The sequence below is a fragment of the Lissotriton helveticus genome, chromosome 2_2 (assembly GCF_964261635.1).
Source record: "Lissotriton helveticus chromosome 2_2, aLisHel1.1, whole genome shotgun sequence".
NCBI classification, from domain to species: domain Eukaryota; kingdom Metazoa; phylum Chordata; class Amphibia; order Caudata; family Salamandridae; genus Lissotriton; species Lissotriton helveticus.
This window is the reverse complement of record NC_136060.1, coordinates 167,440,303-167,467,075: the sequence shown is the minus strand read 5'-3', so window position 1 is coordinate 167,467,075 and position 26,773 is coordinate 167,440,303. Positions and strand designations below refer to the sequence as shown.

Sequence of the window (26,773 nt, the reverse complement as noted above, 5' to 3'; positions counted from 1 at the left end):
ATCCCTCCGGCACAGAATATTGGGATATTACGGCTTTTCAATATGGTTACTTCAAGTGGCCACAGCTCCCTGAGCTTTAATCCCACAACAAGCTTAATCTCACTACTAACGGCCACTACCAAACTAGTTCCTCACCACCGAAACTTCAAAGGGGCATCTTGGAGAGAATAGAGACAGAAATCTGGCTGCTCCCATATGGTTTCTCTAGGAAAGGCATCAGTAGGATTGTAATTAACCACACAAGGTTCTGTCCCACTACCTCCTCTTCCAGCAACAGACTTAAAACTTTTCGAAAGGGGTCTATTGAGTGGGTGAGGCTTGGCTCCACCTACTGGTCTGCAAAGTAATTAACTTGGCCAAGCAGGGTCGTTTAAAGATCAAATGTAATTAACTCCGGATTCAGAGGAATATAACCATATGTAAAGGAGTGGAAATATGGACAAATCAATATTAAATTTGCATTATGGCGCTTTGTTTACCTATAGAAAGAGGCACGACACTTTTCTCAAGATTGAGCCAATGCGAAGTTGGTGCTGTCCACTGTACTGTACTAAACACAAATGTACTTTATGTAAACGCCAATATTCAGGCTTTTAAATTCAAAATAATGGTCTTAATAATGCATTTCAATCGAGACTGGTTCGTTCTATATTGTAAAGTGATAAGTATAACACATCTACATAAACAATGAACAGTCCAAAAATATGTGTGTTGTTCACAATAGCTTCGAAAGGGTGTCTCGAGTTGAACTGCAGTGAATTAAAAGTCACAGTGCCACAAAGAGTATTACTTTGCGTAACTTTCGCAACTTTTATTGATAGAGGTTGTTGCGAGTTAGGACGGTGGTGTGTGTATCAAACGGGAGCAGAGACTCCTGAGGACTAACAGTGGGGACCCTTATGCCAGCATCAGCCTACCTGAAGCAATGCGATGAACAGGAAGAAGGCGTTTGCTGCTCTTCTGAACTGGGAATATAAGAAGCGTGGCAGAAACGTGACTGCGTTGTATTTTGCTGTGCTGGAAGGTAAAAAAGAAGAATATTAACCACAAAATACTCTCACAGAGTGAGTTTCTGGTCATTATTGACAACTTGTAGAACGGTAATACGGTTGTGTCTGAAATCGTATCACTGTGGGAGAAAGCGAGAAAGTAGATAACAAAATCGTAGTGCACATATCACAGAAACATACAACTGCATTCACTGGATTTTTTATAGACAACGAATCCTGTCCACCGACTTCCTCAAATGGTCAACTCTTTCATCACAGTCTGATCAGTGACACCTCAAGAGCTATAGACTTTTTAGTAGCCCACTTTTTATTTTAAACAGCACAACTGTCACTAGTCCAGCCAAACCAGAAGCAGAGGATAAAGGGAGTCAGCAAGATGCAGCAGCAGTAAGGATATCACCTAACATGTCAGAACAGTGTAGATGACTAGTGTAAAAACAAGCATTGGTAAAGCCAATATGTTGCGGCAATGTCAAAGTTATCGGCCTTGTCAATATGAATGTCTTTTAGCCATGTTGTCTAGCAGCACATCTGCTGTTCAGCATGGCTAAAAGCCCAGAATCACACGATGTTGAGCCGATGGCGAGTCTCTTCGCCCCCATGTTGAGTTTATTGTCCTGCCCTTACTAACACAAAAAAGCAATATGACGTGGCCTGCGCTGGCTGCATCATAGCGCTTTTTTCAGTGACTTTCAATCATGCTGAACAGCAGATGTGCTGCTTGACCACCTGGCTAAAAGACATTTACAATGACACAGTCAATAACTCGGACATTGCCGAGATCTATTGGCTTTGCCAATGCTTGTTTGGTGTTGATGGGATCTTGCTGAACAAATGTGGAAGTGATAGTGAGAAACAGTTGAGGAGCTTTTAAGTGAAGCAAGAATATGGAGTAACAGCCAAAGCTGCTGACAGGGTAAATGGGAAACCAGATTTGAATCTGGGCGGCGGCTGAAATACTTGTGATTTTGGACAATTCACTTAAGCTTCCACCTGCCTACGGCAATGAATGTGTCATTGTGTAAGGTAACTGGTGAGCACTGAAAGTGCTCCAATACCTTTGGCTGGTGCTATCACTATGGCAAGGTGGAGGACGGAGCAAGCGCTCTAATGCCATTGGATTGTGCAAAAAAAAAAGCAGCAGCGACGAGGGAGGTAGTGGGGGCACGAGAGAAGCAAGAGGGGATAGGGAGATGTGCAAGCAACAACCGGGATAAAAAAAACCTTCATAGAAGCAGGATCATCAACAAAAATTCATGTGTCATTGTGTAATGTAGCTGGTGAGCACTTCAATACCATAGGCTTGTGTTCGGGCTATGGCAGACTGACAATGGAGCTCAACGGGGGCGGGCAGTCCGGGCCGACCCCCTGCCTCTGAACTTGTGCTGCTGCCTGGTGGGCCCCATATCTTTCTGCTGTGATGCCCCCCTCCTGCCCCACAGCGAGTGCTGCACCCTTTGACAGCCAGAGGTGCGGGGTAGATAAGAGGCCCAAGCCCCGCACCGGCGACGGAGGGCTGCTGTTCTTCAGTTGGGGGTAGACGCCTTCAGTTGAGGGTAGACGCTGGGCCCTGATGGGCAGTGAACTGAGCTGACCGTGTGCTTCCTTTTGGATACCGGGGGATAGTGCTTGGACTCAGGAGGCGTGGGGTCCCTTGGTACACCCTCGCCTGCGACCTGAGGATTTCCCCTCCCCCCCACCCTCCCATTGCTCGAGGGCTGAGAAGTTATTGCGGCCTATCGTGGGGCGGATTGGCTGTCGGGTCGAGCTGCGCACGTGGGTGCCTGCCCCCTCCTCTGGCCCGGAGGCCCGGGATCTTGGGGCTGGAGTTAGTGGGGGGTCCTGGAACCTTGAGCCTCTGGGGACCGTCTTGTAGGCCGACATTGTCCTGTAGGACGTGCTGCCCTGAAGAACGGGCACCGCCCTCTGCCGTGGGGGCTGGGAGAGGGATCAGCTGCCATACCGGGTAGCGGGGCGACGACGTCGGCGCTGAGTGCGTGCCCCCCCCCAGGTGTGCGCCTCCACCTGCCTCTTGGAAACATGGGCAAGAACCGCGCCTCTCAGGCCCCTGGCCCCTCCATTCAGACAACAATGGGCCAATTCGCCAAGCCTGACCGCGATCCGGCGGCCGGGGCCGCAGCGACATCCGGGGCGACTGGAGGGGACCTCTCCACTATCCTGCAGGCGATCAGTGCATCGCAGGCCTCGGTGGAAACCAATATTGGAGAAGTGCGAGTGGATGTGGCATTGATCCGGCAAGACCTCCGCAATGCCGTGGCTCGTATTGTGGAGGTGGAGTCCCGTCTTTCTACGGTGGAGGATGATGTGGGCAGCCTTAAATCCCAGGTGGCCCGCCTGCAGACCCAGACAACGGAATTGCATCGCAGGGACGAAGACGCGGAAAACAGGGCCTGGAGGAACAACCTGCGCCTCCTGGGCTTTCCGGAGGGAGTGGAGAAGGGGCGCATTGACACCTTTGTCGAGACCTGGATCCGGTCCTGGATCCCCGGAGAAAAGCTCTCCCCCTGGTTTGCGGTGGAGCGAGCGCATCACTCCCTCGCTCCTAAACCCCCCCCAGAAGCTCCCGCCCGCCCCATTATCCTCCGAGTGTTCAACTTTCGGGACATGATTGCGATTTTAGAGGCTGCCAGGGTGTAAGATCCAGTGCACTACCAAAATTCCAAGATCATGATCTTCCCGGACTACTCTAGAGAGGTACAGACACAACGCCGGTCATACGACGAGGTCAAGCAAAAACTCAGGACCGTGGGCCTCGCTATGAGCTTCTCTTCCCAGCACCCCCCCCCCATCCCGATGGCAGCAGACCGCCTTGGTCGGTGTGTATCACTTACAACGCAACTTTTACGTCGTAATGCTGTTACAACGCAGCTATTACAACGCAGGATCCATTACATCGGATGCCATTACAACGCATGGCATTACATAGCAGATGGTATTACAACGCATACCATTACATCGTAAATATTGGTAAGTATATAATTTTTTTTATTTTATTTAATATTATATAATTGATTTAATTATTATTAATTATAAATAAAAATAAATAAAAAGATTTATTAATGTATTTAAATATTATAAATTAAATTTATTAATTTAAGTAATTTTTAAAATAAGTATGAGTATAGGAGTATATGTTTTGGGGTACTGAGGTATATGTTTTGGGGTGTTTGGGTATTTTTAGGTTTTAGGGCAGGGTTTGGGTTTTGGGGTACAGGGGTGTTTTTAGGTTTTAGGACAGGGTTTGGGGTACAGGGGTGTTTTTAGGTTTTAGGGCAGGGTTTGGGTTTTGGGGTACAGGGGTGTTTTTAGGTTTTAGGGCAGGGTTTGGGTTTTGGGGTACATGGGTGTTTTTAGGTTTTAGGGCAGGGTTTGGGTTTTGGGGTACAGGGGTGTTTTTAGGTTTCAGGGTAGGGTTTGGGTTTTGGGGTACAGGGGTGTTTTTAGGTTTTAGGGCAAGGTTTGGGTTTTGGGGTACAGGGGTGTTTTTAGGTTTCAGGGTAGGGTTTGGGTTTTGGGGTACAGGGGTGTTTTTAGGTTTCAGGGTAGGGTTTGGGTTTTGGGATACAGGGGTGTTTTTAGGTTTCAGGGTAGGGTTTGGGTTTTGGGGTACAGGGGTGTTTTTAGGTTTCAGGGTAGGGTTTGGGTTTTGGGGTACAGGGGTGTTTTTAGGTTTCAGGGTAGGGTTTGGGTTTTGGGGTACAGGGGTGTTTTTAGGTTTTAGGGCAAGGTTTGGGTTTTGGGGTACAGGGGTGTTTTTAGGTTTCAGGGTAGGGTTTGGGTTTTGGGGTACAGGGGTGTTTTTAGGTTTCAGGGCAGGGTTTGGGTTTTGGGGTACAGGGGTGTTTTTAGGTTAAATTAAATTAATTATATTATATTAATTACATTTCTTAATTAAAATAATTAAATTAAATACATTATTTTAAATAATTTAATTTAATTACAACCAAAAAAATATTTAAAGTAAATTAATTTAATTATATTAATTAAATAAAATTAATTACAATTTTTATTAAAATTAATTTAAATAAATAAATTTAAATTTATTAAATAAAAATAATTACTATTTTAAAATGTATTTTAATTAAATTAATTTAATTAAATTAACTTAATTACATTTTTTTTAAAAAGGTATACTTACCTATACTTACGATGTAATGCCATGCGTTGTAATAGCATCTGCTATGTAATGACATGCGTTGTAAAGGTTTGCATTGTAATGGTTCCTGCGTTGTAAAAATTGCGATGTAACGGTCTGCGTTGTAAAATAACGCGTTGTAACATCATAGGGGGGGGGGCCCAGAGCGCAGCGGCGTCACACAGGGTCCAGACGACGGGGCAACCGGAGAGGGGTGGGCTCTCAGTCGCCGGGGGCACGATTCCAACGCTCCCCGATTCAGCCCTTGAACCAGAAGGCCTCCTCACCTACCCAGTTGTCCTCCCTCATCGACATGGGCAGCGCCCCACGAACTGACGTTACCCGGTGGAGGGCCATGTCGGATTCAGACCTGTCGGGCAGTCCCGTGATTCGGGGCTCTGGTGGAAAGGATGGGGTGTGATCCGGATCCACTGTTGCTTGCCTACGCTCCACCCTTCAGGACCTGCAATGATGCACCTCTCTTTGGCCCCACGATGGGGGATCCTCCTTGGTTCTGCGGGAGGACCCGGCCGAGGGCTACCTTTTTAGTGTCATTCTGGACTTGCAACATCTTGAGACTTTTAGTTATTCGCTCCATGTTTCTTAATTGTGGGCATGCATCCGTATATATATGGAGGGGGGTCTGACTCAGCCATGCTCCTGACTGAATGTTTGCTAATCGTTTTAGAATAGCGAATCACCTGTTCGTGGTGTAGTTTGTATTTGGGGTCTTGGACAACAGATGCTTCCACTTCAGAAGTGTAGGGTGGGGGGAGTTGGGGGACCGTTGTTCCTCGATTGTTTGTTTTGTTCTGCCGCCTATGGGCCGCTGGTTGCAGTTCTTCTTGGCACCCCTGTCTTTCTGACTGATCCACAGCTGACACGTAGACCACATCTGCCATCAGTTTGTTATTTTTGGCCGCCCACGGGCCGCCATAGGGGACTCCCTTCGGCAGTTCACGTCCCTCCTTCTTTGCTTTCCACCCTTGCAGAGCTGACCATCACCTTCCATGACCCCGTTCCAGGGCACAGACACGGGTGGGAGCTCCCCTCCGGGTGGGCAGGATCCCGTGTAGCTATCCGCCTCTCCACAGTCCATTTTGTTAATGATTTGCACCCTCATTAAGCCTCTCCACATCCTGTCATGGAACGTCAATGACCTTTTAGACCGCATTAAGCTCACGGCTGTCCTCCGCGCTGCTCACCGCCACACGCCAGACATCCTCTTTCTCCAAGAGACGCACCTCCTGGGTACACAATGCAATGGTCTAGCTCGCTATGGGTTTGACAGGGTCTGGCTCTCTGGTTTTACATGGGGTTCCCGAGGGGTGGCTATTTTACTTAGGAAGGGTCTTCCCTTTACCATGGCCACAGCCGAGACAGACGCACAGGGCCGATACGTGGCCGTCTCGGGAACCATCGAGGGGCGTCCCCTAAGCCTCCTGTGTCTTTACATTACCCCCCACTCCTGCCTTCCACACTTCGCCACCTCACACAAGTGGTCTCCTCCCTTCCGCAGGGCCTTGTGGTGGTTGGGGGGGATTTTAATGCCGTCCTGCAGCCTGATCGCGATACGACCGGGCCTCCGTCTGGGGCCCTGGTTACCTCCGCGAAACTCCTCTCCAGTTGGTCTTCGGCCCTTGGCCTATGCGATGTCTGGCGGGTCTGGAACCCCCGTGGGGAGCAATACACCCACACGTCGGCAGCCCACCATACTCACTCTAGAATCGACCTTCTCCTGATGCCGGCCACAGACTGCCAGCTAGTCTCTGGAGCCGCGATATTGCCCAGGGGGATCTCGGACCATTCTCCCCTCTCCCTCCGACTTGGATTCCCTCCGACGGGCCCCAAGCGATTTGGCGGCTAAACGCCTGGTTCTTGCAAAATTCTGCGATGGTGGAGTCCCTCGGTCAGGAGCTGCGTTCCTTTTTTGCCACCAACGAGGGTCCAGTTCCTTCGGCAGGGACGCTGTGGGAGGCGGGCAAGGCCGTTATCCGGGGGGTGGCCAGGGGACTGGTCCACGTGAAGCAGTCGGAGCAGACGGCCCAGCTTGCGCAGCTGGAATCCCGAGCGGCACAACTTGAAGCAGCTCAGTCCACTGATAGCGCGGGGGATTCCTCTTGACAACTAGCGGTGGTAAGGGAGGAGATCCGTCGGATCTCGTTGGAATCTGCCAAGATGCTTTGGCGTTCATCGTTGCCCGTATTTACGGATGGGGGATAAGAACGGCAAGCTCCTCCACAACCTTGTGTCTTACTCCAAAGTCAATCGTATCATTCCAGAGATCCGTTCTAGCACCGGGACACTCCATGTGACGTCCTCGGACATCGCACAAACCTTTGCTGCTTACTACGCTACCCTCTATACCGCCCGCTCCCCGGAGGCCTCCCTAGCCGACTTGCTGGATGGAACTGAGACCCGCCTGCCGTGTCTCTCTCCAGAGACTACAGAGGCCTTGGATCCTACACCCTGGAGGAAGTCCAGGACGCCGTCTCGCTCTTACACCCTGGTAAAACGCCAGGTCCTGATGGGTACCCCCCGGAATACTATACGGCTTTTCGGGATATTTTGGCCCCCCACATTGTGGCTCTTTTTATCCATGTTGCGGGGACGGGATCCTTCCCGCCCGAGTCGGATGTCGCCACGATCGTGGTTATTCCGAAGACACAGCCGCCCTCCCTGAGCTGTGCCGAGTATCGTCCAATCTCACTGATTAATACGGAGATCAAGGTCTTCGCCACGGTCTTTGCCCAGAGACTTCGTTCCCTTTTACAGTATCTTGTCCACCCCGACCAATGCGGGTACATGCCTGCTAGAGGCACTAACCACTGTATTCGTCGACTCCAACTGGCCCTGGCCCACCGGGAGCGCCTGTTCCCATATTTGGCACTGCTCTTCTTAGACTTTGAGAAGGCCTTCGACACGGTGAATTGGGGCTATCTGCAAGATGTGCTGGACAGGAGGGGTTTCGGTCCCTCATTCCGCCATCTGGTTGGGGTCTTATATACCAATCCCAGAGCCCGAGTGCTCATTAACGGGGAGCTCTCTGAGATATTCCCAATCCGACGGGATACACGTCAGGGGTGTCCGCTCTCACCACTCTTATTTGCACTGGCGATGGAGCCCCTGGCAGCCCTAATTCGCCAAGATCCGCTTATTCGGGGATGGGCCTGGGACTCAAGCCAGGTGGACAAGACAGCTTTTTATGCGGACTAAGTTCTGCTCTACCTGGCGGACCCTGACAGCTAGGGCCCCAGATGTCTGGTGGTTTTAGCTGCCTTTGAGCGGGTTTCTGGACTCCGTCTGAACCCGGCGAAGTCCACTTTGGTTCCCCTGCACCCCTCCAGGGATTGCTTTGACTGGCAGTCGGACATCCCCCTTAAAAGGCACTCAGTCAAATATCTTGGCGTTTGGATACCTCTCCTGCCAGAACTTGAATGGGTGTTAAATGTTAAGCCTTTGGTAGTCCGGATGAAGGCGGATCTTAAAAGGTGGCAGAACCTTCCCCTTAACCCCCTGGGCAGGAGTGCCCTCTTCAAAATGATGATTCTCCCAGTTTTCTTTATATATTGCAAAACACTACTATTCATCTCCCTGGCAGTTGGTTCCGAGAGCTGGACGGTGTTCTCACCCAATTCCTCTGGGGTGGGGCAAGATCACGTTTATCTTTGTCGCACTGTCATATTCCCCCCTTTGATGGAGGTATGGGGGTCACCAATCTCCACCTCTACTACCTGGCCACGAAACTTATTGTCATCCATGATTGGTATGCGGGCGGCTGGTCAGACCCTGCATACCTTGTAGAACTCAGCACGTCGCACTTCGCGAGGATCCAGGCGTTTCTGTATGGTAGCCTGGTGCCGCAGGCCCTACCCTCGGTTACCAGGACGGTGTTCCTGGCCTGGCGTACGGCTCTCCGCCACGTGCGATGGGATCGGAAGCTGACTCGACAGACGCCACTTTGGCACGGGTCCTGGATTCAGGAAGTTTCGTCCCTACAAATATTTCGAAGCTGGGACCTTATTGGAATTTCAGTGCTCGGGGATGTCTGGATGTGGGATCACATTCGCTCCTTTGCGGATTTGCAACAGCGCCACGCCCTCCCACACACCCAACACTATAAATACCTACAACTTAGACATGCCCTTCATACATATGTCTAGCCACCTGTCTCCCTTCCAGAGGTCTGCCCGCTGGAAGCTCAAGTAATGATGGTGAATCTGGGGAGGGGGGGTGTCCCGTATTTACCGGTCCCTGGTGAACAATGGTCCCGCTTTCCTTGATCGGCTCAGGGCTTGGTGGGAGGGATGGCTGGGCCCCCTGGACGAGGCGGACTGGAGGGATGCCCTTATGGTGCCCAAATCCCTGACCACATCCTCCAAGTTGCGCCTAGACCACCTTTATAACCGACATGCGGCAAATCTCACACCGACACGTCTATTCCAGGCCTGGCTGAGAGCCTCCCCGGAATGCACACGCTGCGCTTATGCCTCAGCCGATTTTTATCTCATGGTATGGTACTGTCCAGTGCTGGCGCCCTTTTGAGGGGGTGGAGCGAGAGCTCACGCAAGCCCTGGGGTGGGAGGTTCCCCATGATCCGCGGCGCATGCTGCTGGGGGTGTTTGATGGTCTGGATGGCTCCAGGATGGGCAAGCGCCTGCTGGGGACAGCTGTGGCAGTCGCCAAGAGGGATATAGTGGCGCACTGGTCCCAGGCTAAGGCGCCCTCTGTAAAGGGCTGGAGGAGAGGGGTGGATTGGTGCGGGATCCAGGAAGAGGCCCTATTCGAAGCCCGAGGTTGCTCCGACCTGTTTCATAAAGTGTGGGGCAAATGGTTCAATATGTTTCCACCTTGATGGTCTGCCTTTATATGCTTTCCTCTGTGTACAACTGTATCTACCGTATGGACTGCCGGGCTATGCCCTTTTTCCCTTCTGTCACCTGTGTGTAAAGTCAAGTTCTTTCCTGGTAATTAATGAACTGCAACCAATGAATTTGTATGTTGTGAATAAGAAAATTCAATAAAATTGATTATCAAAAAAAAAAAAAGAAGAAGATGGATGGGAGCTTTGCAATAATTCAGTCCAAGTCTAAATAAAATGTTGAGTTACAACTGGTTTCAGGGATTCCTTGTATAGCAGCACCACTCCATTCGTCCAACCCAGGCAGGAGGCAAGTCTACTTACAACTGGTCTATAAGTGTACAAACCTATATCAGTCTTCGGCACTCTCAAGCTTCAGGAGGAAACTTCCACAAAGAAAGCAGGGATAACTGGGAGGACGTGGATTACTATGTCTTTAGATGCGAGCAGAAGGCTAGCTTTCCAAACCATTGTAACAGCCCTTTGTTGGGTAGATATGATTTCTAATTCTAAGCAGGGAAGTTTTAAAAAAAAATATTTATTATGATATAGTCAGCTCTTTCCTGTTAATGGTCGTGCAAGGTTTTTTTAAGGGTGAACCCAGCCAGAGATTGACAAAGACACCTAAAAGAATCACATGATAATTCCAGGACTTTCGCCACCCAATGTTTTCAGCAAAATTAACCATTTCCTGCTTCAGCAATAAGATTGCTGGGAAAAAAATTCCAGGGTCCCTTTGAACACAGAAAAAAACATGGTAGCAGCCGGCTCTACTCAACTCTCCTGCTCGCCCCTTATATGTCAACCAAAACCATCCCACCATCACCACCTGGACTCCGGTCACCACCGAACATACCAACACAACAATGAAGAGCACCCACTCAGGAGCCCCCACGGACCCCTGCTGCAGCACATCTTCCACAGAGAAGCTGCAGCCATAGCACCTGAACTATGCCGCACCATCAATGCCTCCTTCGAATCCGGCATTTTCCCCGACGACTGAAAGTGGGCAGAGGTCAAGCCCCGCCTCATGAAACCTGAAAAACTACCAGCCCATCTCTCTCCTTCCCTTCAAAGCCATACTCATGAGAGGATTGTCAATGCCCAGCTGACCACCTTCATCGAAGAGAAAGCCATCCTCGACCGCTCCCAGTCCGGTTTCTGCAGCAACCATAGCACCGAGACTGCCCTCCTCGCCGCCACCAACAACATACGCATGATACTCGACCAGGGCCACATCACGACCCTCATCCTGCTAGACCTCTCTGCAGCCTTTGACACCGTCTCCCACCACACTCTTGCAGCCAGAGTCCAAGACGCCCGCATACATGGTACCACCCTCGACTGGTTCCCCTCCTTTCTCGCCAGCAGAACCCAAAGGATCAGACTCCCACCCTTCCTCTTCGAACCTACAGATATTAACTGCGGAGTACCCCAAGGAACATCGCTCAACCCCACGCTCTTCAACATCTACATGGCCCCCCTCACCGCCATCGTCAGACATCATGGGCTCAGTTTAGTATCCTATGCTGACGACACCCAGCTTATCCTCTACCTCACAAAGAACACAGAAGACACCAGACTCAGCTTCCAGGAATGAATGAAGGATGTCGCAGCCTGGATGAGCAACGGCTGCCTAAAAGCTCAACTCAGAGAAGACAGAGGTCCTCATCCTTGGACCCTCCCCCTCCGCTTGGGACAACACCTGGTGGATCTCTGCCCTCGGAAACCCACCCACCCCGACGGATCACGCCTGGAACCTCAGCATCATTCTAGACTCCTCCTTCACCATGACCCGCCAGATCAACGCCATCTCCTCCACCTGCTTCAACTCCCTCCGCATCCTCCGCAAGACATTCAAGTGGATCTCCCCCGAAGTCAGAAAGACGGTCACCTACGCACTCATAACCAGCAGACTGGACTACGGTAACGCCCTCTATGCTGGAATCAACAAATCCCTCCTTCACAAACTCCAGACCATCCAGAACACTGCGGCCTGACTCATCCTCGGAACCCCACGACACGAGCCCATGACCCAACACCTGTGAGACCTCCACTGGCTCCCCATTGAGTAGAGAGTAACCTTCAAGTTACTCACCCACGCCTACAAATCCCTCCACAACATCGGACCCAAATGCCTCAACGAAAGAGTATCTTTCCACATACCCAAAAGAAACCTCAGCTCAGCCGACCTTGCCCTAGCAGAAACACCACACATCCGCAGAACCAGAGCAGGAGGAAGAGCCTCCTCCCACGTCGCGGCTAAGGCCTGGAACAAGCTCCCAGTCAACATCAGACACTCCCCTACCATGCCCACTTTCAAAAAAAGCCTCAAGACCTGGCTCTTCGACTGATCCGGAGCTGCACTCCCCTCCCCTCCAGCGCCTTGACACCCTCATGGGTGAGTAGCGCGCTTTAAAAAAGCCCTGATTGATTGATTGAAAACCACTCTCAGGGCGGACCGAGTTAATCTTATCAAAGACATTTCTCAGGTCCTGTATCTATTTTTATATCCCTTGCTGTGTGTGGTTCTGAGGTTCTGAGACAGGACTTCCTCCACTAAGAATCTTAGTTGTGGGACTTTCCAACGATAACACATCTGGGTGTGCTGGAGCAAGTTTACCCCCTTCCTGAATCATTTCTGTGCGGTTGCCTTTGAAAAACTAGACAAGTAGGAACAGACCGATGCAGGACATTTTATGTTCCCTTAATCTTGCTCTATTGCTGATAAGAAGAAATAAGCGTAGCTGCCAAAGTTTCACATTGCTATGTGTGACATTTTCATCATTTGAGAGCAATTATAAGTGACATTTCAACGACTACGAGTGACACTTTCTAGCAAACAAATCAAGCAATGAAGACGAGGGAAACATGGAAATACCAGAAATGACACCCATTTGAGGAACAAGAAACTCTAAGAAGATCTTAAAACTATTGCAAAGCACCAGAAATCCGGAGAGTGAGGTGCCTACATTACTGCCAGCCAGGACGCTGTATTAGACTTGATTATAGTATTTCTTGTTCAACCCTAATAAAAATCATTACCAAGCACTGGCGTGCCGCTACCTTAGCACCAGACCACACCAACAGGCTGCGGCTGTCACAGCTACTACAAACACCAGGCTCTTGACTATGTGCCGCTGCCTGCGCGGAAATTTGGACTTGCACCAGTGTGGTCTCTACTTCAAAAATCTTTGGTGTCAATGATTTCTTCCTCAGTTACTAACCCGATGGGTTTTGCCAATCATGTGGCCGTTCCAAGTTCAACAGGAAACAAAGAGGTTTAGAAAAGTGATATTGTACTTCCCTACATAACCAACTGTTGCGCCATACTATTAGAAAATTGCTTTCGAGCAATAAATCTTTATAATTGACACATACAAAACACCTAGAGCCTTCTGCATAGCATATGCAAAACATTGCCATGATTGACGCTAGTGTGTTAAATGAAACCTAAAGAGCACACAAAAATGCAGTACCTGACGTGGTTATTGCAGAATTTTGTTAGCTGTGGTTGATTGATGAATATATTTCTCACTTCCTCTTGATCAGCTAATGAGGTTTTCTCAGAAACGTCGTCTGTTTTTTCATACCCTAAAAAAGAAAAATTTTGTTACAGCTATGAACCACAAAAGGAACTGAAGCAACACCACATTCTACTTTATTATGAGGAATCTCAAGTTATTTGAGGGAAATACCCTTCACATTTCTAGAAATGTGTACCAGCGGATATGTAAACAGTACTAACCTTTGTTCATATTCAGCTGTCACCACCATCCCAGATAGAACATTATTGTCAACTGATTTCTCTTTTGCTGTATACATACTTAAGAACAACCTCAAACATTTTTTATTACTGATTGACTTCAGTGTAGGCCCATAATGTGGTTGAGCAGTGGGGTGGGTACACATGCGCAACCTATCAACTTACTACCGCACACATACTCACACCCACCCTTCCAGATAAATGTTCACTAGCACTCATCCACTCACAAACGCATGACATTCACAAACGCAGGCACTTACACCCACCATTCACAAGCACATACACATGCCCACACCATTTCATAGCACGCATGTGAAAAAACACATACATTCATGCAGACAAACACACACATGCATGGACCGCGCATTCAACAAACACTTACTGGGTGGAGAAGCAGAACGGACTCAGTGGTGCTTGGAGGCTTTGAGGAAGGAAGGGAGTGACAGAAGATGCCACCTCAGAGTTAGGGAAAGGCCTCCTCTCGTTGCCTGACCCATGACAAGGTCAGCCAATAAGAGGAGAACCTTCCCTAACTCGCCACAGAGTGGGATGGGGGGTCATTGAGAGTTGCTGACCCCACCCCATTCTGTGAGAAGGAATCACCAGAGTTTAAAACTGAAGTGCCCAGGTCAAAGTCAATTAGTGACGCTCCCCCCCCATAATGAGAGGGAGTCTCAGACAATACTTTACTAGGCTGATGAGGTCACGCCCCCAGGGCTGTGAAATATTAATCTGGCAAAGATTGGCTCAGTCTGCAGGCCATCTCTGCACTTAAAGTGTATGGCTGCCTGACCGGAGCAAAGGTGTGTGTCTGTCAGGATGACCTATGCTCAGCCTGACAGATACTCACCATGCTTGAATATGGGAGGTGGGTGGGACTCTACACCTTTAATGACAGGCTGTGACTGGCGTTTTCACTGGCAAAGTGCAGCAAGTTTTCAGACAAGAAAACAAGGTCCAGGAAAGAGATATAAGAAGGTAGGAAGCAACAGCAAGTAAAATGGTGTGGAAGAGAAGGGAAAGAGAGGTAAAGGTATAGAAAGAGACAAATAATGACTTCATCTATGTTGTACCCCTTTTAGACTACCCACTAAAATGATTCCCAATCTAACATTACAGCAACTTCCTTAACAATAATATTACCAGACCTACAATACAGATCCTAAGAGCATTCCTAAGAGCAGGGTTCACCAGGAATTATTTTAGACAAGAAAAACTGTAAAGATTTTCAACGTTTGCGTTTAGCTGTTCTCCTTCGATTCTTGTTGAAATGTAAAATCTGATTCTCTTGTTTTTTATGCATCATCCATTTTAACCGCTGCCCTACTTTCAGCCCCGGCTCTATCCTTGATACTGCACTGGCATAAACATTGGTGAAGAATCTAGATTAGGGTATTGTAGGCTATGTATACATGTGGAGTCAGCGCAAAAGAACAGCTGGCGTCTGCTCGGGAATTTGACATTAATCCCACCTACAAGCACTGCATTTTCAGTTATCGACAATGCTTTTTTCTCTGTTCCTATACATAACGATAGTAGATATTTGTTTGAATTTTTGTTACGGGCCGCTCATTTAGATTTTTTAGGGCTCCACAAGGCTACACTGAAAGTCCTAGCATTTCCAGTCAGGCATTTAAACGACAGTTGGATGAACTTTTTTTGCCACCTGGAGTTACACTTGTGCAATATGTCGATTGCATTTTGCTAGCAGCAGACACAGTTGAGCATTGTAAAGAGGGCACTCTCTCCCTATCACATAATCTTGCTGTTAAGGGACATAAGGTCTCTAAGAATAAGTTGCAATATTGTCAGTCTGGGGTCACCTATTTGGGTCACCTCTTGTCTAAAGAAGGTCGCACTCTCACTAAGGACAGGATTCAAACTATCCTAAATGTTCCTATTCAAGTACTCAAAAAGAAGTCAGGGCACTTATCGGTATTACTTCCTATTGTAGACAGTGGATCCCCAACTTCTCACTTATCATCAAACCTTTTTGTCCCTTGTTACTAAAGACTCTCCCTTTCCTCTACCATGGTCATCTGAATGTCAAAATGAATATCAGCAGCCTCGCACATCCCTTTGTTCTGCTCCAGACTACACCAAGCCTTTCATATTATATGTACACGAGAAGGAAGAATATGCATTATCAGTTTTGACACAGCCACATGGCAGTAAACATTGTCCATGTGCTTATTTTTCAGCTGTATTGGATCCGGTGGCCAGAGGACTTCCGAGCTGCCTTAGGGCGGTTTACGCCACAGCCATCTCTATACCACAATCTGAAGGGATAGTGTTGAGTAACAACGTTATGGTACCACATTCCGTAGATGCACTCCTTAATCAGACCAAGACACAACACTTAACTAACGCTAGACTCACAGGATACGAACTTACGCTCTTGGCACCCCATTTCACACTCAAAAGATGTTTGACACTAAACCCAGCCACATTGGTACCTTCACCAGCTGAACAATCTCATGATTTGCATGATTGTATTTTTTTGACAAAAGAACAAACCAAAGGAAGAATAGATCTTAAAGATACACCTTTGTTAGATCCTGCGGGAGAATTATTGGTGGCTGGTTCTTGCTTGAGATTACTTGATGGCACCACCTCTGCATCCTATGCCACAATCACATTACAAACAGTGGTAGAAACAGCCCGTATTCTGAAAAAATCTGCCCAAGCTGCTGAGCTCATTGCACTTTTGAGGGCCTGTGAACTTAGTGAAGGGTTATCAGTAAACGTTTACATGGATGGTCAGTATGCATTTTGTGTGGCACACAATTTTGGCAAGCTTTGGCAGGAACGGGGATTCCTAACCTCCCATGGTTCTAAAATACAGCACAGTGAATTGGTAAATAGTCTTCTCATTGCCTTGACATTGGCAAGAAGTGTAGCCATTATCAAATGTAGTGCCCATAAGAAAATTACAGACAAAGTGGGACAAGGAGATGCCTTTGTGGATGAATTTGCAAGAAATACTGCAAGTACGCACACAAGTAGGATGTATGTACTACGAGCCTAAGCTGAAAGATGGGAAAATATGTACACGGAGATCAAGGAAATACAGCAGTTAGCTACTGAACAAGAAAAGGCAGAATGAAAAAAGGAAGGAGAGTTAGATGATGAGGGCTGTTGGAGGTCCAAAGATATGCTGAAATGGAAGTTGCCCTATGCCTATTTACTGCCCTTTGTAACCATGGCCCATGGACCTTCTCACATTAGTGCCAAAACCACCATCTCCCAATTAGAACAGTTTCGGATAATCAGCACATTCGGAAAAAAGCTGAACATTTGGTTAAACATTGCATGATATGTCTACAGCACAATCCTGGGAAGGAAGTATCAACCCCTACTGGTGGATTTTCTCCATCCCAGGTCCCCTTCAAAGCACTTCAAACGGATTATATTCAGTTAGAGTGCTGTAATAATTTGAAGTTTGTATTAGTAGTGGTTTGTTCCTTTAGTAAATGGATGGAGGCTTATCCAACCAAAGACAACACAGCCATGACAACAGCTAAAATTCTGCCAAAAGAGTTCTTCCCCCATTTTGGAATATGTAGAGTACTATGGAGTGAAAATGCCCCCATTTTACTGGCCAAATACCTAATGAAGGGTTGAGGGGTAAGATTAAAGTTTCATGCTGCTAATTATCCCCAGGCAGCAGGTCTAGTAGAGAGGTCAATGTCACATTAAAGGTGAAACTGGCAAAGATACAAGCAGTAACAGGCAAAAATTGGCCACACACTCTGCCTCTAGTATTGTTATCTGTTCGTTCCATCCTACATAGTAGGATTGGACTTTCTCGCTACGAAATAGTTTTTGGCAGGCCACTGAATGTATGGGGACCCCCAAGGCCAAAGGTGACAAAAGAAATACAGTATCCTGTTTTGAGTGATTACCTGAAAACCTTGACTGAAAAATTGTCTCTGATTTACCAGCAGGTGCATGAAGCTATACCAGATAAATCAGAGGGTCCGGCTCAGGGTCTCCAACCAGGAGAATTTGTTTTAAAAAAATGTCAACTTTCTAAGAATTTAGAATCTCGTTGGAAGAAAGCAGAGTATGTTCTGCTGGCAACCCGAATTGTCGTCGGTGTCACGAACAGACGCAACTGGATTAATGCTGCACATCGTAATAGGATCCCGGCGACTGTTCTCCAACCATGAGGCAGAAACGATCTGAAAGACATCTTACAAACTCAGAAGAGTGTTGCTCCTCTGAATTAAGACACTTTGTTTCCTGATCAAACTACGCCTTTGGCAACCATGTACGATTTACGACCAAGGAAGGGAAGGAACAGATAGAGATACCGGACGGCCAGTTTCAATTAGTGGGAGTGTTCGACTGCGACACAGTAGGATCACAGAATCGGCTGAACTAGGTTCAGTTTGGGTTGCGAGACTGAAAAAGCAAGAAGGCTGAACAATGGAAAACATGGGCAGCTGGGAAGCAAAATATTCAAAAAACGACTGAGCGAATCTGGATATGGAGCAACAGAAAAGAGAAAGGATCGGAAAAGAAGACCAACGGCCTCGAGATTCATGGAGTTCAAAAAGACAAATGATTATGTAAAGCTCCACAGGATAAAACACATCCAATTGAAACGCATGCTGTGAGAGCTCTACCCCAGGGGTGGGACAAATATAGATAGGAAAGAAAACAGCACATCCAAAGCAGAACATTGAAATAGTCAAGAAAGCCATCCAATTAAAGAGCTTCAAGTACATTGGAAAAGGATGTGATAAAAAAAACTGCCTGAAACAGAGAGCAAAAGCTGGACATAGCATAACTATAAAAAGGAAAATAATGCTATCGTCTGGTTTTGGTCTTGCCCTCTCCCCAAATTAGCTACAATAATCTCTCTTCCTTGCATAGAGTTCATTACATATTTTAATTTAAATTTGAATAGAAGCATTTCTCTAATGTACTTCAGCTTTGGTTCTCACCTGATCCTCACTCAAAACTGTCAAATGCCTAAATTCGGGTTTCATAATTGGGTTGTTTTACTTTTTATCCGACTGCCCTCAAAATTATTAGTGACTGCTTCCAGACACTATTTCTCTTGGGTGCCTCTCTGATATCCAATGAGTGGGGCAGATGCCTCATATAGAGTGTTAATGATTGTTTTGTGCTTTAATGTAAACTCTTAAATCTCTGCTGCATGTGTGTGAAGGGCAATACCTGGTTATCAAAACTGAGTGGATTCAACAGCTGGGTCTTCTGGGAGTGGGGATGTTACCTTTTTTCGGCTTTACAGGTGGCAAGACACCCCAAACTATATTTTGCATCCGACTGGTCAATATATGACTTAAAACCTCTTTCCTCACACTGATGTCAGGGGTGTTTCCTCTTATCCACCACTAATCATTTTGCTTCAAATAATGTGCAAGCAGATATGATGCGTGCTTCAATAGGAGGGGGCTGGTTCGGAGACCTTGGGGGAAGGCTCTCCATTTCATGATTATTTTAACTTGCTGATTTGGGGCAATTTACTTGGCCGTAGAATGCTGCAGTGTACTTTTCCGGTTCCAATTAATTATCAGAAGCACTGCTTCATTATGCTGATGGCAAGTCTCTAAAGACCTACAGATATGGACTGCCACATTGTATCTACATAATTTTGGCAGTTTGTTATCGCTGTTGGCGGATGAATGGTTTGACTGGAGAGTGAGCTCTTGTAAAACACTGGTTTGACTATTTAGCTTTTTAAATGCTGAAGCCATTGTGGTCTACTGCTAAGCCCTTTGTGCTTTTGCGCTTGCACCGCCACTTTGGGCAGGACTGTGCCTTCCACTTAATTCAGTAAGTCCTCGTAGAATTCAAAGACACCGTCTGCGTACTTTGCAAGTATCAGGTTATGGATACTTATAACCACAGATCAGTTTCCTCACCTTTTTGAGTCTCCCGGACACAAAACTGGATCCGGAAACTCAGTAGACAAACTAATCAACCATACTGGTATCTGCATCCAGAGGTAGTTCAAGGAGTATTCGCCCAGTTGGTAAGTCTTGGTAGTTCTTTTCACTATTGCAGAGAATGCTCAGTGTTGAGCCTTTTGCACTGCAGAGTTTCCGCTTTCTGTGGGACTTCAGTCTCTTTTATGCATTCCTGCCTCGGTTTCCCAGAGTTCTGAAGAAGGTCAAGCAGAACCGGACTCAACAAATCTTGAATCTCTGTATTGGTTCAGAGGGTCTGGTAGTCCAGGCCTCCGCGTGTCTTTCCCCTGCTGTGTCTACCTCATCAGGAGAACCTGCTTTCCCAACAATAACAATAGGACAGGGCTCGGCACCCAAGCCTTCACATTTTACAACTCCACACATCATCTGAGTGGATTCCATCTATTGGAGGCATTAGCAGATGTCATCTTGGCATCAGTCCAAATCTATATACATTCCAGATATTGGGCAACATTTGCGGACTGAAGCAGAGTTCATGGGGTTGCCTGCTGCAGGATAAAATCTGATATATTTACGTTTTTCCAGTCTTCAGCCAGAGAAGGCCTTGCCCTGGTCACTGTTAAAGGTTATATGCAAGCCCTCATTTACATTACATCTACACATTGCGCCATTGAACTGCAGGCACTGTCTGTGCCACCACCATATACCATCTTCTTTCCTGACAAGCTGATGTTTGGACTCTGATCGTTACTGACAAAAGTGGTGTCGCCTTTCCATTTTGGGCAACTGATCAGGCTTCATCCTTTCGTCTCTTCACTACCTCCATCAAAGGAGGCAGAGAGGTTTCATCCGTTGGATCCCATGAGAGCCCTTAGTGTTTATATTGAATGGACTATGGTGCACTGGGTGGATGACTTTTTGTGAGGTTCTCTGGTAAGATGGGAAAAGCAATCAGAAACAAACCATGTCAAGGTGGATCATTATTTGCAGATATGCTGTGCCGTGACCAAAAAGAAGCTTGCTGAGGGCCTTCAGGCTCATTCTATCAGAGCTAAGGCTGCCACTATGATCTTATCCTTGGACATCTTCTAGGCTACAAGGATATCAGTCCACATCTTCATCAGGCATTACTACCTTAACTCACAGGTACACAGAGAGATATTTACCCCTCGATCCTCCAGGGTTTCCTGATGTGAGGTCCACTCCTTCGATCCTCCACCTTTCTGAGCTACTGCTTTGATATCTATCAAAAGGTAAGCAATTGGTGGTTCAGAAGAACAAGTTACTTATCTTCGTAACAATCTTTCTGGCGGATACTCTATCTAACTACAGATTACTTATCAAGTTCCCACCTCTCCATTCTGTGGGTTGGGCTAAGATACAAGAAGGTTACATGTTAGATGCTGCACACTGTCACAATTTTCATCGGTCATGAATGTTCCGCATCTAGGGACCAGGAAGGCTTTGTTGGGAATGACATCAACGTGCACGTGTGGCGCCTATGTCTCTGCGCCATCATTTCAGGAGGCTGGATGAGGTGCCATGGAGTACAATGGCATCACATACTGTTGTATTGTATTGGAGCAACTGCTGGGAAAGTTTAAAGATCCTGAGGCCTAGGGAAATTTTAAAGGTGTGTAATTAAAGGTCAGATACAGTATCTGGTATTGTGAGGTCACAAATTTCCCTCCATGATTACAGTGTTACATTTGTGCGTTGTGTTTTATGTTTGTTATATTTTCTGATTACTATAAATATATACCTACTATTATGAAATAATATTATTAGCCTTGGGTAAAACACAGCCATGGCTGGATATTAATTCTTAATTTAAACTGCAATGACTGCCTAGGACAATGCCCACTGAGTTAGACTTCGACTGGTCATTAACATCTATCCATAGAGTCAAGGATGCCTAAAGAGGTATACTTTCCACAACTAGCTGACAGACGCTGGAGGTGCCAAGTCGCTCCTGCATCAGAGTGCCCAAGAAACAGGTCCTGACACTTTTTAGTGGCTCTCGGTCACTAGTCAAAGGCAGATACATGAGAGAGGTAACTGGAGCAGAGGTGGCTGAAGGCTACAAATGGGGTACTTTAGTGGTTTTTCTTCTAGCAATTTGTTAAAGGGCTGCCATCATTGACAGCAACACAGTTTTAAAACCAAAAATGATAGCAGAAATATAAAAGAGAAGATCAAACCCCTGAAGTCCGCAGTGGCCGCCAATGCCACACCCTTCGCAGTTGCTCTGGCTCATTGGCTACAGACTGAATTTTTTGATTTAAGATGATCACTCATTTTTAGATATATTTATTATGGAAATTTCCAAGGCAGGTTAAAGTAATGGAGGGTTGCTCTGTTCCCTGCACATGCCTTGATTTGTCATTTTTGTGAATCCCTTGTTCAAGCTCATCTCCACCCACTCAAGGAGCTTTTTATTGTCTTTGCGCTGTTCTATACCTGGAGTTGCAGATTTGCAACACTTGTGAAGTCGTACAGTAATAAAGAACTGTGAAGGTAGCATCACATACTTAAATCATGGTTTTCAACTAAGGAACAACGTTGTTTTACCTTCCTTAATTTCTCACCTTGTTTAAGAAGGTGCTTAACTTATTTAAAAAACACAAATGTGATCTCTGCCGATCGTGGTAATTTCCTTAGGTAGAATTAAGTTTCAATTCTCTCCTTTCCCATTCCTTAATGAATCTCTTTCAGATTTACCAAATTCCACCTGTCCCACGCTCTTAAAACTGAAGTAGGTCTCCTCAAGAGGTTTCCAGGTCCAGCACCGTATCAGTAAGTGCATGACAACAGTCAATTCGACAGCTTGCCTATACATCTATTTAAATTAGAAAGATTTATAATTTGCGGGAAAGAACAGTGACATTATATAATTTTTTAGGAAGTAACTTTTTTTGGTCATAAGGCGAAACTGAGATTATAGCCTAGGCTTCCATGGTCGAAGGTTAGTAACTTAACCACTAGACCAAATATATTCGCCGAAGTGACTGAAAAATACAAGAATTATGTGGGGTGATTTCAGTCTCGACCTCAACATGCTTGGTTGAGGCGTTTTGAAAAAGATTTATTCTGAATGTATAAGCAGCCTACCTAACCTTCCTGATGCTAACCCGATGCAACCTTAGATGACAGCACAGCCGGACACTGCATGTGCCGAGAGTTTTTACTGTCTACAGTGATTATTTAACCTACAACCCTAATTTTAGGTTTGTGCAAAAATATTACAAGCCATATCAGGAGCATAGCTGGCTCCTTAACTTTCATAATAGGATGTGCATTTTGTATCACAGTGGGGAACCGTTCATTTAATGAGTCTGTAACACACAGTGCTATCGTCTTCAAAGAAAAGTCTTCAGGACTCGTGCTTTTTAGGGAAAAACTTAGTTGATAACATAATATTGTCTTGGTAGATAGAGCTGGTGAGGGGGAGCGTACACATGATATTCTGAAAGACTCAGATACTGGATAGAAGCAGCCCAAAAAGGATGGAGAATCAACTACAAAAACAGAACCAAATACAGATCAATGGCTAAAAAATCTGTGTAGATTAAAAAAAACTAGGATTAAGAATGAAATACAATGATTTGGGTTTCATTTTGTTAGTAGTTAGTACAGATGTCGCTCGACACTAAACTATTATAGGGACTACAACCTACTTCCATAGCCTGGAAAACCAGGAAAGTTTTAGGAAGCTAATAGACCAGTCAGTGTGTTACACATGTTAGGAAAACAATACAGACAAATTTCACAACAACCTAGCTTTTAAAGTTGCTGTTTTGGGAAGCACAGTGAGTGAAGGAATGGAACAGCAATGGCTCGCTGGAAATGTTCCCTACTCCTGGGTTTACCTCACCTCACCTCACCTCTGTGACTCTTAGATCCACACCGCAACCCTTTTTGGTGAAGTGACTGTTTTTGCTCCTTTGAGTGGGGATGACTGCTACTGTGGTGGACCAGGCTACGGCGTCAGTCTTGTCTGCAGACAGCCCACAAGGCGACATGCAACTGGAAGACCTGCTCATCAGTAGAGCAGACTGGGGGGCTCTTAGCACAGACTGCAGCAACCAGAAGCGGTGGTCTGAGTATGGGCATTAAGCAGCCTTCAAGGAAGGTGCTTGCTTGGGGCAAAGTGGAGTCATCAGGAAAAATGACGGGCTGCCTCTGAATGGCAAAGAGGTTGGACCCCTAAACAGGGGCACTGAGTGATCACCAAGGATCAGCCAGATACGACAGAGTTAAAATGGAAGGAGCAGTGATCGGCCACGGCTAGCGGTACCGTGGAACGGTCTCTCCGCTGGGAGGCTGTAACGTGTGAAGCAGGATTAAGGTGCACAGCTCACGACACATACATTTCAGTTACTGCCATAAAGCAACAGTCAGAGAAAGTAGCTCGACCTACAGCTAGATGAGAGTGATTGGGCTCTGCCACACAGGGAATGGGGCATGGCCCCCTAAATAGCTTGGGACAGCTTTCAAACACAGAGTGCAACAAAGAATGCATCTCCTATGCATTCAGAAAACAACAATACAATAAAAAAAAATGATTTTCTGAGCCAAGGGACTCTATATATTCCACTTGAGAAAACTCTTGGCTAAATAAAGTTACTCCACAGAAGACTGAGGCTTAGGGCTCAACTAAGGCTCAGCTTAAAACAAAAAATAAAGATGAAACCATCAGTCGCTGGGGTATGCAACATTAAACCTGAGGTATGTTATAGCCCCTGATACTTTTGCATCTTTAACAGTGATGGTGAGTAGCAGGAACAATCGAGAACACTTGGTAAAAACATGCTGACCCAGAGACATAAGAACACAAGCTTTGGCAAAACCGACAGCTCTCGCCTTTGGGACCTATCTCCTTTGCCAATGGTCGTTAGTGATGCTCTACATTATAGGTACCCTCAAGCATTTTCTCAGGCCAATTAGGATTGTATGTGGTGTGGAAAAGGGCCACATTGATGCTAGCAGAATGGGGGTCAGTGGAAAGGTGGATATAAGAATATAAGGTGGGCCTTAGTGGAGCAAAGCATGAGCATGGTCTGGACTAAGTCATTTTGGGGGTTTCATTCTATACTACCCTCTAATTTCTGCCCCTTGTCTCTAGAAGAGACACAGATTTGACAATACTGTGTTATGCTGTATCGTAGTAGATATTCGTTAGACCTGGCACATTTTGGCATGATTTCCCATGTCTTCTTGTTCCTGACCTGTTTTGTCTGTGTGCTGCTTTTTGTTTTGGCTGGTTTTAGGTCTCTGGGCACTTTACCACTGCTCACCAGTGCTAAAGTGCAAGTGCTCCCTGTGTAAAATGTATTGGGGATTGGTTTATCCATGATTGGCATAATTGATGTACTAGTACGTCCCTAGTAAAGGGCACCAGGTATCCCCAGGGCCTGTAAATCAAATGCTACTAGTGGGCCTGTAGCACTGATTGTGCGACCCACATGGGTATCCCTGCAAACTTGTATCAGGCCTGCCTCTTCAGTGTCTTTAAGTGCAGTTTTAAACTGCCATTTGACCTGGCAAGTGCATCAACTTGCCAGGCCCAAACGTTCCATTTTACTACATGTGAGTCAACCCTACGGTAGGGCCAAGACAGCCCCATGGGCAGGGTGCAGTGTATTTAAAACGTAGGACACATACTGGTGTGTTTTACATGTCCTAATAGTGAAATACTGCTAAAAGCGTTTTTCACTATTGCCAGGATTATCTCTCCCATAAGGTAACATAGGGATTGCCTTGAAATAGCTTTAAAGTGTAATTTCCCATTGGGAACAGATAAGACATTTGGAGTTTTGGGGTCTCTGAACTCATTTCAAAAATACATCTTTTTGTGAAGTTGGTTTTTAAATTGTACGTTTAGAAAATTCACAATAGACAGTCACACAAAGGGAGCGGAGGTGTGCCCTGCATTTTCATGATGGCCCATCACCAGGGTGAATGGCCTTCCTGAGCTAGAGTAGTGGGAAGAGTTGTCACTAACAACTGAATAGGGCTGCGCCTGTCCTCACACAAAGAAGTCTCCACCCCCTTGTTGTGTGTCTGGAGTCAGGGCAGGGAAAGTCAGGGTCTTGTGCACTACAAAGACTTCACTTTAAAAGTCTCTGCCTTTGCCTACTTATAAGTATTGGACCTCTGACATCCCAAAATTGGAGCACCTCTGGATTGAGGACATTCTGCCAGGAAGAAGAGCTGGAGAAGCTGTCAGGAGGGACTGCCACTTTGCTGTTTGCTTTGCGGGAGTGAAAGGACTGGACTTTGCTTTCTGTATTCTGCTTCCAAGGTTCTCCAAGGGCTTGAGTTGAGTTTGCCTCCTGTCAAGAAGAGTTCATCAGCCAGTGCCTGGGCTCTTCTTCTGAGAGACCTGACTTGCCAAGTGGTCCCAAATCCAGTTTCTAGGCTCTTGGAAGTGTAACCTGGTGATCTTAATTAAAAAATCAACACATCAACTTCCAGTGCCTGTTTTATCAATGCAGCGTTGTACACCACACCGCAGACCGGAAAACGGGAGATCCCCCTCACCTGGCAGTAAGGAATCGATGCATCACCTCCCCTGTCAGTAAGGAACCAACACATCACCTCCTCTGCCTAGCAAAAGGGAACACACGTCACCTCTCCTGCCAGTAAGGAACTGATGCATCACCTCCCTTGAGTAGTAAGGATCCAACGCATCGTTTTGCTTTTCCGGCACCTCACCTCCCTGCGCCTCACACCATCTTTGATTTTTGACGCATCTGTGGTACTTTGTGCCGAAATGAACACATCCATTATTTTCTTGGACTCAACTTGCTTAATCTTTCAAAAGTTATACTTTGAATTGTGTATGTTGGATTTTTAGTCATTTTTGTCTTGTTTAATTCAGATAAATATTAGTTATTTTTCTAAATTGGTGGGGACTCCTAGGTAGGTGTGTGTGTCTGTGTGTGTGGGGGGGATTAGGGGTGGTGTGATGTGTGTGTGTGTGTGTGTGTGTGTGTGTGTGTAAATACTCTTAACATTGCCTTTGAGATAAGCCTGACTACTCGTGCAAACCTACTAAGGGGGTGAGAGGGGTTA

At 46.6% G+C, this 26,773-nt stretch overlaps 1 protein-coding gene across 6 annotated transcripts in view; it reads right to left on the bottom strand.

Annotated features, from left to right (window-relative positions):
- Positions 1-26,773, bottom strand: part of ATP8A1 (ATPase phospholipid transporting 8A1) — a 1,103,292-nt gene that overhangs the window by 963,844 nt on the left and 112,675 nt on the right. For all 6 annotated transcript variants that reach the window (XM_078678248.1, XM_078678246.1, XM_078678250.1 and 3 more), the window contains exons 2-3: positions 13,507-13,621; positions 918-1,017 (exon numbers count right to left, since the gene is read on the bottom strand). In XM_078678248.1, coding sequence (XP_078534374.1) covers positions 918-1,017; positions 13,507-13,621 — 215 coding nt within the window. The remainder of the gene's footprint in view (positions 1-917; positions 1,018-13,506; positions 13,622-26,773) is intronic.